Below are 14,473 nucleotides of genomic sequence, written 5' to 3'. Positions count from 1 at the left end.
TTTGGAACTCTGCATTCAGATGCCTATATCTTTCCTTTTCTCCTTTGCTTTTCACTTCTCTTCTTTTCACAGCTATTCGTAAGGCCTCCTCAGACAACCATTTTGCTTTTTTGCATTTCTTTTCCATGGGGATGGTCTTGGTCCCTGTCTCCTTTACAATGTCATGAACCTCCATCCAGAGTTCATCAGGCACTCTATCTATCAGATCTAGTCCCTTCAATCTATTCCTCACTTCTACTGTATAATCATAAGGGATTTGATTTAGATCATACCTGAATGGTCTAGTGGTTTTCCCTATTTTCTTCAAGTCTGAATTTGGCAATAAGGAGTTCATGATCTAAGCCACAGTCAGCTCCTGGTCTTGTTTTTGCTAACTGTATACAGCTTCTCCATCTTTGGCTGCAAAGAATATAATCAATATGATTTCGGTGTTGACCATCTGGTGATGTCCATGTGTAGAGTCTTCTCTTGTGTTGTTGGAAGAGGGTGTTTGCTATGACCAGTGCGTTCTCGTGGCAAAACTCTATTAGCCTTTGCCCTGCTTCATTCCGTGCTCCACGGACAAATTTGCCTGTTACTCCAGGTGTTTCTTGACTTCCTACTTTTGCATTCCAGTCCCCATATTGAAAAAGACATCTTTTTTGGGTGTTAGTTCAAAAAGTCTTGTAGGTCTTCATAGAACCGTTCAACTTTGGCTTCTTCAGCGTTACTGGTTGGGGCATAGGCTTGGATTACTGTAATATTGAATGGTTTGCCTTGGAAACGAGCAGAGCTCATTCTGTCATTTTTGAGATTGCATCCAAGTATCACATCCACAACTGGGTATGGGTATTCTTTTTGCTTTGCTCCATCCCTTCTTTCTGGAGTTATTTCTCCACTGATCTCCAGTAGCATATTGGGCACCTACTGACCTGGGGAATTCCTCATTCAGTATCCTATCATTTTGCCATTTCATACTGTTCATGGGGTTCTCAAGGCAAGTATACTGAAGTGGTTTGCCATTCCCTTCACAGTGGACCACATTCTGTCAGACCTTTCCTCCATGACCCGCCCGTCTTGGGTGGCGCCACATGGCATGGCTTAGTTTCATTGAGTTAGACAAGGCTGTGGTCCATGTGATCAGATCGACTAGTTTTCTGTGATTATGATTTTGGTGTCTGCCCTCTGATGCCCTCTCGCAATACCTACCATCTTATTTGGTTTTCTCTTACCTTGGTCGTGGGGTATCTCTTCACAGCTGCTCCAGCAAAGCGCAGCCGCTGCTCCTTACCTTGGACAAGGGGTGTCTCCTCACGGCCGCCCCTCCTGACCTTGAATGTGGAGTAGCTTCTTTTGCCCCTCTTGCGCCCGCACAGCCGCTGCCACTTGGACATCAGAAGTCCCCTTCAGTTGCCCTCAATTGGCTGCATGGCTGCTTACATCTTCTGTGTGAACCATGCAGGGCTTGATTCATGGGCGTACAACTCACACTCAGAAAGACGTGCACTTGATCGAGAGTTCCCACATTGTCATTTTGCTCTGGTCTTGTGGATTATGTGTCTAGTCTTGGTACTTTGACATGAAAATCGTTAGGATGCAATGAACTGCATTATAGTCAAAATGCATGGTTGTATAGCCATATAAAAAGGAGTACTATGTTATCAGACCAGCTTTGTTTTTATACAACAAAACTGATCCTCAGCTTAAATCTTACTACTTTTTCTTCAAAGCCATGACTTCTGTGGCTGCCACAGCTAAATATGTTTTAACCTTGTGGTGTCCTGATGATAAATTAAGGAAAGGCTTCCATAACATATTGTGTAATTAATAATCTGCCTCCCGGAGCTTGGATACCAGTATTGTCGAGTTCTGCACACCCTGCAGTCCTATCAAATTAAATTCTAGAAAACCTATGGCAATTATTTTCTCTAATAAAAGTTCTGAAAAATACAACTCTGTGTTCACAAACAGTATTGGCTGCCTGATAGTCACTCTGTTGTGTATTTCCTTTTCTGAGTCAGTATTCAGACTTAAATTGAAGAAAGTAGGGAAAACCACTAGACCATTCAGGTATGACCTAAATCAAATCCCTTATGATTATACAGTGGAAGTGAGGAATAGATTTAAGGGACTAGATCTGATAGATAGAGTGCCTGATGAACTATGGACGAAGGTTCGTGACATTGTACAGGAGACAGGGACCAAGATCATCCCCATGGAAAAGAAATGCAAAAAAGCCAAATGGCTGTCTGAGGAGGCCTTACAAATAGCTGTGAAAAGAAGAGAAGTGAAAAGCAAAGGAGAAAAGGAAAGATATAGGCATCTGAATGCAGAGTTCCAAAGAATAGCAAGGAGAGATAAGAACGCCTTCCTCAGCGATCAATGCAAAGAAATAGAGGAAAACAACAGAATAGGAAAAACAAGAGATCTCTTCAAGAAAATTAGAGATTCCAAGGGAACATTTCATGCAAAGATGGGCTCGATAAAGGACAGAAATGGTAGGGACCTAACAGAAGCAGAAGATATTAAAAAGAGGTGGCAAGAATACACAGAAGAACTGTACAAAAAAAGATCTTCACGAGCAAGATAGTCACGATAACGTGATCACTGACCTAGAGCCAGACATCTTGGAATGTGAAGTCAAGTGGGCCTTAGAAAGCATCACTATGAACAAAGCTAGTGGAGGTGATGGAATTCCAGTTGAGCTATTTCAAATCTTGAAAGATGATGCTGTGAAAGTGCTGCACTCAATATGCCATCAAATTTGGAAAACTCAGCAGTGGCCACAGGACTGGAAAAGATCAGTCTTCATTCCAATCCCAAAGAAAGGCAATGCCAAAGAATGGTCAAACTACCGCACAATTGCACTCATCTCACACACTAGTAAAGTCATGCTCAAAATTCTCCAAGCCAGGCTTCAGCAATATGTGAACCGTGAACTCCCAGATGTTCAAGCGGGTTTTAGAAAAGGCAGAGGAACCAGAGATCAAATTGCCAACATCTTCTGGATCATGGAGAAAGCAAGAGAGTTCCAGAAAACATCTATTTCTGCTTCATTGACTATGCCAAAGCCTTTGACTGTGTGGATCACAGCAAACTGTGGAAAATTCTGAAAGAGATGGGAATGCCAGACCACCTGACCTGCCTTTGAGAAACCTGTATGCAGGTCAGGAAGCAACAGTGAGAACTGAACATGGAACAACAGACTGGTTCCAAATAGGAAAAGGAGTACGTCAAGGCTGTATATTGTCACCCTGCTTATTTAACTTATATGCAGAGTACATCATGAGGAACACTGGGCTGGAAGAAGCACAAGCTGGAATCAAGATTGCTGGGAGAAATATCAATAACCTCAGATATGCAGATGACACTACCCTTATGGCAGAAAGTGAAGAGGACTCAAAAGCCTCTTGATGAAAGTGAAAGAGGAGAGTGAAAAGGTTGGCTTGAAGCTCAACATTCAGAAAACAAAGATCATGGCATCTGGTCCCATCACTTCATGGGAAATAGATGGAAAAACAGTGGAAACAGTGTCAGACTTTATTTTTTTGGGCTCCAAAATCACTGCAGATGCTGATTGCAGCCATGAAATTAAAAGATGCTTACTACTTGGAAGGAAAGTTATGACCAACCTAGATAGTATATTAAAAAGCAGAGACATTACTTTGCCAACCAAGTTCCGTCTAGTCAAGGTTATGGTTTTTCCAGTGGTCATGTATGGATGTGAGAGTTGGACTGTGAAGAAAGCTGATCGCAGAAGAATTGATGCTTTTGAACTGTGGTGTTGGAGAAGACTCTTGAGAGTCCCTTGTACCGCAAGGAGATCCAACCAGTCCATTCTAAGGGAGATCGATCCTGGGTGTTCATTGGAAGAACTGATGCTAAAGCTGAAACTGCAATACTTTGGCCACCTCATGCGACGAGTTGACTCACTGGAAAAGACTGTGATGCTGGGAAAGGTTGGGGGCGGGATGAGAAGGGGACGACCGAGAATGAGATGGCTGGATGGCATCACAGTCTCTGTGGACATGAGTTTGAGTGAAGTCCGGGAGTTGGTGATGGACAGGGAGGCCTGGCGTGCTGTGATTCATGGGGTCGCAGAGAGTCGGACACGACTGAGTGACTGGACTGAACTGAACTGAACTGATAAATATATATAAACTGAGTAAAGGTGTATTATTTTTTTAGTTTCTTCCTTATGTGGAGTTTATTCTTTTCATTCTCTTTATTCTGAATACTTGTGTAATTTTCTCTTGTTTGTGTTACCATAGCTGTTTCTCTGCTAATTTTCATTTAATGTTTATTTTTTCAAAGTTATAGATGAATATAAATAGAAATTTCTACAAAGCTTAGACACATTGATAAAAATGTGTCACCTTCTCTCATCCTTCCCTATGTTTCTCTCAGCTTTGTCTATATCCCCAAAGCAAGCACTAAAATGCTTTCAACATTTTTGGTTGTTACCTATTTTTCATATTTATCTCACTGCCTCTCAAGAGTATGTTTAAAAGTTGAATTCATTTTTCAGTTGTATCCATTATATTGACTTACCACTATGAAAGATAAAGATTTTATTTTCTTTCTTTCAGGTTTCCGTGTTCCCTCAACCCTGACATTTTCCCTTTTTTCTTTTTCCCTGAAGAATGATGTTTATTTTTGTATTAAAAAGTCATTGTTTATATTTCTATGGGGCTTCCCAGTTGGCTCAGTAGCAAAGAATTTGCTTGCCAATGCAGGAGACACAAGAGATGCAGGTTCAATCCCTGGTCAGGAAGATTCTCTAAAGGGGGAAATGACAACCCACTCCAGTATGCTTATCTGGAAAATTTCATGGAAAGAGGAGCCAGGCCATGGGGTCACAAAGAATGGGACACGAGTGAAGCTACTACTTAGCATGCACACATGCACACATCTGGAAGGAAGGATTCTGTGCACCAACGAGAACAAGGCATCTGAAGGGTCTTAGCAATCATAACACCTTCCCATTTAAAGTATGAGAGACACCCTTCCCTTTGTCTGGCATCTCCCTGTTCAGTGTCCCACCTACAATCTCTGCTGTAGGAGGACCTGGAAGGAGGACCAGGCTCTGTTCATGTTGACTGAATGAGTGAGGGTTTCAGGAGGAGAGACTCCTTCACAATCAGAATTTGACTAAGCCCTGCTGTTTTCGGCCCTTCCTTTACCCCTTTTTTAATAGGTAGCTGATATTTTCAATTTTCAAGTCTCTCTGGGTTCTATGATACAAACTGCTTTGCTTTTCAGCTTCTTCACTCTGCCGGCTTAGGTTTTGGTCTTACCTTGGTCTGTTGCATCAGTTGACACTCATCTACTCTCCAGCTTCTAGTGTCTTACTGCTAGTGTGTCTCCTATTCTCTTTGCCAGTGTGGATTGATGCTTTTCTATCCCTTTGTTGTCATTTCAGTAGCGAATGGAAGTAAATGCCTGTGTACAATCTGCCATCATGAACTAGGTTACATAATGCGCTTTGTACTGAATTTTTATTATCAAGTATCTCAAATCATTTTTAAAAAGTAGACAGTATAACTAAGGAGTAAACAAACAAATGAGTTAAAAAAAAACTTACAACTCATTGTTTAAATTATTATAGAAAACCTGCTTTTCAAGTGTCTTTAATTTCTGTTTGCTAAGGATTCTATTTTTCTCTTTTGAATACAGATGGAAGCTTTAGACAAAACCGATCAAACCTCACCTCTCTACTAGTGCAGCCCATCTCAGCATCTCTTGTTGCAAAACTCATCTCTTTGCCAAAGGATAGAACCACAAATGGAGGTTGCAGCCCTCTAGAACTTCCAAATAATGGTAAAGTATTGAATGTCTTTCTGTGTGCCTTATAGTTTTTATAAGGCCCATGATCATTTTTAATCTGTTTGATTGGCAGGTTTAGGATTATTCTTTCTCAAAAAAAAATTTATTTCTGTTGATATGAGCATTTATTTCTCTTCTCTGGCTTTTCGAAAGTTATTCTATAAAGACTGAGAGTTGACCAAGCTGAGAGATTAAAAAAAGAAGAAAAGCATTTTGAACTGCAACCAAGAAAAGCAGCTTTACAAATAAAGCATTTTGTACATTCATGAAAATCTGCTTAACATAGTTTCTCAGTTTCAGCTTCAGCAGGCTTGTTGCTTGCCAAGATTCAGTGGATAACAGTCAGATATCTGGGGTATGAAGTCTTTTAGTAGAAAGCATTAAAGCCTAATTCCTGCAATTGACTAAAAAAATCCCTCTGTTTTTACACATCATTGCTGGAGAGATGCTTCTTATACTGCAGTGCAGTTTGTCAGGCCTTGTTGGACCACATAGGATAAAACTGAAGTAGTTAAGCTACCTGTGGTGGGATGAAAGTCATGGGCTGCATCTTATTTCTGCTTCCAGCCACAGCATTAAACTATTGAAGGAGAGACTTTCTTTATATATTGTTAAATTTGTATCTAGTTGTCTGTGAAATTCAACTTGAGGGGTCCTTTTTTGTGTCTAGACCCAGAGTCTCAACTGCCCATGTTTTGTTTCATTTGTTTTCTCCTGACAACAAAAGCATAAAAAATGTTTTGAAAAAGCCTAAAAAAATAAAAGAAAAAGACCCTGAATGCATTCAGAATTTCCCTATCTTAGGGACAGGTTTTTTAAAGTTCTGTAGAATGAGAAGCTCTTAAACTGATTATTGATTGAACATAGTAAGAACTATAGAAAACGATGCTGAGACTACGTCCTCAAAATAGGAAAGAAGAAGTTCTTGAGAAGCTTTTTGTTTAGCATTTTCTATATTCTAGACTTAGCCCCAAATTTTGATAATGAGCTCTATTTGCTAAAATATGTAATTAACACTATACTAATAATTACCTTGTAAGAAAAGCATCAGACATTGAAAAGATCAGACTTAAGTCCAGATTTAATTAACTGATTGGTTTATTCAATAAGCAGTCAGAGTCCCTCCTATCTTAATCTGTAGGAGGAGATCCTGATTGCCTCAAGTCTATCAGCTTATCACATCAACCATATAATGACAACTGGTTCAAGGATGATGCAAATTTGGCCCAACAAAGACATGACTCAATCTCTGGACTTTGAGCAATGGCTAATTTTAATGGTAGAACTGAATAAGAAATCACATAGCTCTGGGATATTTTGGTCCTTTTGAGGACCTTGAGGGCATAATACCTGACAGTGGAACCCAGGTGAGGAAGGGGTAGATGAATAATGTAAAGAGAGAGTGAGAGACAGACTAACTCTTGTCCACATCATTCGATGCCTAAATAAAGCCTGGTCTGAAGCCATAGCTACTGAAATGGAGAAAGCAAGAGAGTTCCAGAAAAACATCTATTTCTGCTTCATTGACTATGCCAAAGCCTTTGACAGTGTGGATCACAATAAACGGTGGAAAATTCTGAAAGAGATGAGAATCCCAGACCACCTGACCTGCCTCTTGAGAAACCTGTATACAGGTCAGGAAGCAACAGTTAGAACTGGACATGGAACAACAGACTGGTTCCAAATAGGAAAAGGAGTACGTCAAGGTTGTATATTGTCACCTTGCTTGTTTAACTTCTATGCAGAGTACATCATGAGGAACGCTGGGCTGGAAGAAGCACAAGCTGGAATCAAGATTGCCGGGAGAAATATCAATAACCTCAGATATGCAGATGACACCACCCTTATCAGAAAGTGAAGAGGAACTCAAAGGCCTCTTGATGAAAGTGAAAGAGGAGAGTGAAAAAGTTGGCTTGAAGCTTGACATTCAGAAAACTCAGATCATGGCATCTGGTCCCATCACTTCATGGGAAATAGATGGGGAAACAGTGGAAACAATGACAGACTTTATTTTTTTGGGCTCCAAAATCACTGCAGATGCTGATTGCAGCCATGAAATGAAAAGACGCTTACTCCTTGGAAGGAAAGTTATGACCAACCTAGATAGCATATTAAAAAGTAGAGACATTACTTTGCCAACAAAGGTCCGTCTAGTCAAGGCTATGGTTTTTCCCATGGTCATGTATGGATTTGAGAGCTGGACTGTGAAGAAAACTGATCGCCGAAGAATTGATGCTTTTGAACTGTGGTGTTGGAGAAGACTCTTGAGAGTCCCTTGGACTGCAAAGAGATCCATCCAGTCCATTCTAGAGGAGATCAGTCCTGGGTATTCATTGGAAGGACTGATGTTAAAGCTGAAACTCCAATACTTTGGCCACCTCATACAAAGAGTTGACTCACTGGAAAACTCTGATGCTGGGAGGGATTGGGGGTGGGAGGAGAAGGGGATGACAGAGAATGAGATGGCTGGATGGCAACACTGACTTGATGGACATGAGTTTGAGTGAACTCTGGGAGCTGGTGATGGACAGGGAGGCCTGGTGTGTTGTGATTCATGGGGTCGCAAAGTGTTGGACACGACTGAGCGACTGAATTGAACTGAAACTGTTGTCGATACATTCCCTTTTTAATAGTCAACTTATTTATTTGATTTTAAGTTACTTAGAAACAAAAGTCATGCATCTGATACTGTAAAACTTAAACTAAAATATTCTTACATGTAAGAATGCACTAAATAATCTTACGTGCAAGAATATTTGCATGCATGAAACAGACTCAGCAAAGTGTTGTGAAGAGGATGCTATTTATATGGCAAGTCCTGGGAGAACTAAGAAAATTGTGCAAGGGATAGAAAAGCAAGTAGAAGAAAAATTTCTTGCCCAAATATAAACAGACTTTTTGTATTGACTAAATAATTAGATATTGATGCCATTTAATTTCCCATGACCTTATTTTCTGTAGGTCTTACTCACTGATTATATATTGTCAGTCTTTGTCCTTGAGAGTCAATCAATAGCTGGGAATTTGAATTTTCATATATCAATCTGAGCTTGTCATTAAAAACCATGACTGCAGTGAAAAATAAAACAGAGTGGAAAGCCTTAATGAATCATGTTAAAAGAAATATTTTAATATGTTTAAATTACTTTTGATAAAAAGAAAAAAATGACTTATTATGATGCATAAAACTTAGTATCAGTAGTGTTAAATTTTCACGTAAGTAAATTTGGATCATATATCTTCAGATCGTGTATCTTCACACATACATAACTATATATAACTCCTATTTCTCTATTCACAATTTTATATATTCTTTGTTCAAAATATTTTTATCAGAAAAATTTAATCTCTTCTGATAATGTTTACAATTCTTACATACTTAAAATGAATTTTCAAGATCTATATTTCTAATTTGTTAAATAAATGATAGTATGCATGATTATCATTTCTTGAACAGAGTGTAAAAATATGTACTGAAAATATTGTCTATAAACTTTGGTGATTTTACAGTTTTTTGGCAAATAATACAAATTAGCTCTTGAAGAGACATCCACTAACAAAAAATGTTAGTAAAATAAGTCTAGCATTGCTGTCTTTTACATCTGAGACTAATCATCCTGTTCAGTGTAGCTTCAGTGCTGCTGTATGTGAAAGATCCAGAAGTACGTTGTGCTATTCCGGTAAAAAAAAAAAATGTCTTGAGCTGTGTATGTGTGCTTGTGTGTATATATATGTGAAGTAGGCAATGGAGTAGTTTTGATGGGAGTAGATACCAATCCAATATTCTTGCCTTGAAAATGCCCTGGACAGAGGAGCCTGGCAAGCTGTATCGTTCATGGGGTCACAAGGAATCGGACATGACTGAGTGACTAACACTTTCACTTTGGATGTGATATGGTGTGGTTTGGCTTTTGGAGACTTTGTAAAAGAGAATTCCCCAGTAGATCTGAAGTAAAAGAGAACTGAAAGCTTATTTTAGAGCAAAATGGGCTTTAATAACTTCTAGCCATCAATATGGAGGAATATATCTAGAGGAACATGAAGAAAAATGTAATTTATTCAGACAACTCCTACAAAGCATTCATATAGGTATGATGGCAACTGTTTAAAACATTCAGTGAGCTAGACTGCTGTAGGAAAGACTGATAGATCTTGTGACAGATGCAAGCTAGATGTTAAGAATCACTAAGCTATACTGGTGATACCCCAATTTTATGCCTCTTCAAGCTGGCAGTTGCACAGTGAACCTAGGAGTCTGAGCAGGAAGCTGACAACAGAGTAATCTATAGAACTAAAGATCAGCCTTCATGAGCTGCCAGTCTGAAGTCCTCAGACAAAAGGAAGAAAAAGCTTCAGAAATCACTTTGAAAGTCTGTTCATCAAGGGTCTTAAACAGAGTGAACATAGGTGGGAAACCTATTGTCCAAAGTCCACAGAAAGTACAGTCAATTCTCTGTTTCCCAGGGAGTACAGGTTGGGTTTACAGAGGGTGACACAGATCTGTCATTTAGCAGAACTTCTCTAGTTTCCAGCTTTCCATCCTGACAGCTTTGATTTTAGGAAATGATTTAGCTTGGATCCAGTCTAGAGTTTTGTTTGGTTGTTTTCTGGGAACACTTAAAGACAAGCTGAAATATACACTTTTAAGCAAAATTCCTTTAACAAGTGTTTTCCAGCTTTTAATGTTTCTCGGCAAATTTTATAGGTTCTTGTATTCTTATCGCATGTCACTTAAGTACATGTCACATCTTCCAGATTATGGCAGTTCCAACTAAACTCTGTAGTTTATATATAAATCCATCAGAGCATACCCTACCTTTATATTCAGAAGATCATTTTTCATAATCCTTTTTTTTTGCAATGGGTTTCCATTGTTATTTACTATTCTAAAAACTGCCAGAGATTCCTGAATGCCTTTCTGGGTCTATATCATGACATTCTCTTCATGTGTCCACAGTTTCTCACCGTTATTTTATTCAGTATTATCCACATAAGTCTTGCAAGTTGTAAAGCCACAATATCCTCTAAAACTCCATGTAAGTGCCACCTCCTCTATGAAGCGCCCTTTGGAATTCTACTCCAGGTGGAAGTACCCTGACTCTCTTTGCTATGCTTTCAGTTCAGTTCAGTTCAGTCGCTCAGTCATGTCCAACTCTTTGCGACCCCATGAATCACAGCACGCCAGGTCTCCCTGTCCATCACCAACTCCCGGAGTTCACTCAAACTCATGTCCATCGAGTCGGCGATGCCATCCAGCCATCTCATTCTCTGTCGTCCCCTTCTCCTTCCACCCCCAATCCCTCCTAGCATCAGACTCTTTTCCAGTGAGTCAACTCGTCGCATGAGGTGGCCAAAGTATTGGAGTTTCAGCTTTAATATCAGTCCTTCCAATGAACACCCAGGATCGATCTCCTCTAGAATGGACTGGTTGGATCTCCCTGCAGTCCAAAGGACTCTCAAGAGTCTTCTCCAACACCACAGTTCAAAAGCATCAATTCTTCGGCGATCAGCTTTCTTCACAGTCCAACTCTCACATCCATACATGACCACGGGAAAACCCATTGCCTTGACTAGACGGACTTTGGTTGGCAAAGTAATATGCTTTTTAATATGCTATCTAGGTTGGTCATAACTTTCTTTCTAAGGAGTAAGCGTCTTTTAATTTCATGGCTGCAATCAGCATCTGCAGTGATTTTGGAGCCCAAAAAAATAAAGTCTGACACTGTTTCCACTGTTTCCCCATCGATTTCCCATGAAGTGATGGGACCAGATGCCATGATCTTTGTTTTCTGAATGTTGAGCTTCAAGCCAAACTTTTCACTCTCCTCTTTCACTTTCATCAAGAGGCTTTTGAGTTCCTCTTCACTTTCTGCCATAAGGGTGGTGTCATCTGCATATCTGAGGTTATTGATATTTCTCCCGGCCATCTTGATTCCAACTGGTGCTTCTTCCAGCCCAGGACGTTATTAATGTATGCTATGATGCTATGTAGTACAGGGATATCATGCTTTTCTGAGGAAGAGATAAGTAATGTGAATTTTTGTAAGAATGTATTTACTTTATTTCCATATGGTTTCAATTCTTTCAGGTTTCGTTTATAATCCAGTACATAATCAATGTCCCAGGAGAATGTAAAATCACGGTCTACTATATAAATGTCAGGTGTAGGATGTTATACATGTCTATTTAGATCAAGTATCTAAGGTCATTCAAATATTTTGTATCTTATTTTGAGCACTACAATCTCTCACAGTAAGAATCAAATCTTGTTCAGTTCAGTTCAGTTCTGTCGCTCAGTCATGTCCGACGCTTTGCAACCCCATGAATCACAGCACGCCAGGCCTCCCTGTCCATCACCCAATCCCGGAGTTCACTCAAACTCATGTCCATCAAGTCAGTGATGCCATCCAGCCATCTCATTCTCTGTCGTGCCCTTCTCCTCCTGCCCCCCAATCCTTCCCAGCATTGTAGTTCTATTAATTTTTGATTTATATATTTTGTAGTAATTTCTTCAGTTCAGTTCAGTTCAGTTCAGTTGCTCAGTCGTGTCCAACTCTCCGTGACCCCATGAATCACAGCACGCCAGGCCTCCCTGTCCATCACCAACTCCCAGAGTTCACTCAAGCTCATGTCCACAGAGTCGGTGATGCCATCCAGCCATCTCATTCTCTGTCGTCCCCTTCTCCTCCCGCCCCAACCTTTCCCAGAATCAGAGTCTTTTCCAGTGAGTCAACTCGTCGCATGAGGTGGCCAAAGTATTGCAGTTTCAGCTTTAGCATCAGTCCTTCCAATGAACACCCAGGATTGATCTCCTTTAGAATGGACTGGTTGTATCTCCTTGCAGTCCAAGGGACTCTCAAGAGTCTTCTCCAACACCACAGTTCAAAAGTATCAATTCTTTGGCGATCAGCTTTCTTCACAGTCCAACTCTCACATCCATACATGACCACTGGAAAAACCATAGCCTTGACTAGATGGACCTTTGTTGGCAAAGTAATCTCTCTGCTTTTTAATATACTATCAAGGTTGTCCTAACTTTCCTTCCAAGGAGTAAGCGTCTTTTAATTTCATGGCTGCAATCAGCATCTGCAGTGATTTTGCAGCCCCGAAAAATAAAGTCTGACACTGTTTCTACTGTTTTTCCATTTCCCATGAAGTGATGGGACCAGATGTCATGATCTTTGTTTTCTGAATGTTGAGCTTCAAGACAACCTTTTCACTCTCCTCTTTCATCAAGTCATTTCTTAGGTGCTTATAAATTCAAATATATAAAATATTCCAGGTTGGCTGAAACACTTATCAAATAAAGTTATCTTTATATATAGAATGCAAGTCTTAAATTTGATTTGACCTGATTCTAATTTAGCTACATTAGCTTTTTAATTTTTTTTTCAGTCAGTGTCTTTATGCTATATCATTTTTTACTTTCAACCTTTTTGTGTCTTCCTTTTTTTAGTATGCCTAAAAAAATCCTTGGTGGCTCAGAGGTTAAAGCGTCTGCCTCCAATGCGGGAGACCCAGGTTCGATCCCTGGGTTGGGAAGATCTCCTGGAGAAGGAGATGGTAACCCACTCCAGTATTCTTGCCTGGAGAATCCCATGGACGGAGAAGCCTGGTAGGCTACAGTCCACGGGGTCGCAAAGAGTAGGACACGACTGAGCGACTGAACAGAACAGAACAGAAAAAAAGCAAATCATTTGTATTTTATATGCAATCCAATCTTTTAACTGGAACATCTAATCCATTATATTTAATGTGATTACTAACATATTTATGCTTATATTTTTCACCTTGATTTGGGTTTCTACTTTGCACCACATATTTTCCTTTTATTTTGTATCTCCTTTGGGTTTTAGGTTTTTCCATTATATTTTTTCCTCTACTATTTTAGAAGTTATCAGTACTTTTTGTATTCTCTTTGAGTTCCCCTAGTATTATTGCTTCTTGGGTATCTCCTCTCCTGCTCTGCTCTATGTTAGGTCTCTCTGGAGGGAGTGGGGAGAGCTGTCCTTTAGGTTTCCTACTTCATGGAAGAAAAGTCTTTTTTTGGAACTACTTTCTTGTCTCCATCTTGGACAGGCAGCTTGAGGCAGTTGTAAAATAACTTAATGTAGCTTTTTACAACTGTGTATTCTATAGTATTTTTTCATTTGGTGAAATTTTAACTGTTAATGTTTTTGGCATTGTGCTTCATACCATTTATTAAATAAAATTTAAAAAAAAGTAAAGATTATAGCATCTGGTCCCATCTCTTCACAGCAAGTAGTTGGGGAAACAATGGAAATACTGGCAGAATTTTATTTTCTTGGGATCCAAAACCACTGCAGATGATGACTGCAACCATGAAATTATAACATGCTTGCTCCTTGAAAGAAAAGCAACGACAAACCTAGATAGCATATTAAGAAGCAGAGACATTGCTTTGCTGACAAAGGTTTATCTAGTCAAAGTTATGTTTTTTCCAGTAGTAGTCATGCATGGATATAAGAGTTAGACCATAATGAAAGCTGAGTGCTGAAGAATTGCTGCTTTTGAACTGTGGTGTTGGAGAAGACTCTTGACAGTCCCTTGGACTGTAAGGAGATCCATCCAGTCGATCCTAAAGGAAATCAGTCCTGAATATTCACTGAAAGGACAGCTGCTGAAGCTGAAGCTCCAATACTTTGGC

The 14,473-nt window shown here is 39.7% G+C and overlaps 1 protein-coding gene across 4 annotated transcripts in view; it reads left to right on the top strand.

Moving 5' to 3' along the window:
• Positions 1-14,473, top strand: part of NAALADL2 (N-acetylated alpha-linked acidic dipeptidase like 2) — a 1,658,577-nt gene that overhangs the window by 1,150,514 nt on the left and 493,590 nt on the right. For all 4 annotated transcript variants that reach the window (XM_088839027.1, XM_088839030.1, XM_088839024.1 and 1 more), the window contains one exon: positions 5,656-5,799. In XM_088839027.1, the coding sequence (XP_088695153.1) occupies positions 5,656-5,799 (144 nt within the window). The remainder of the gene's footprint in view (positions 1-5,655; positions 5,800-14,473) is intronic.

This window comes from Moschus berezovskii, chromosome 1, assembly GCF_049115385.1.
Source record: "Moschus berezovskii isolate FMDL1 chromosome 1, NW_MosBer_1.0, whole genome shotgun sequence".
NCBI classification, from domain to species: Eukaryota; Metazoa; Chordata; class Mammalia; order Artiodactyla; family Moschidae; genus Moschus; species Moschus berezovskii.
The sequence above is the reverse complement of the archived record's forward strand: the minus strand, read 5'-3'. Positions and strand labels throughout refer to the sequence as shown.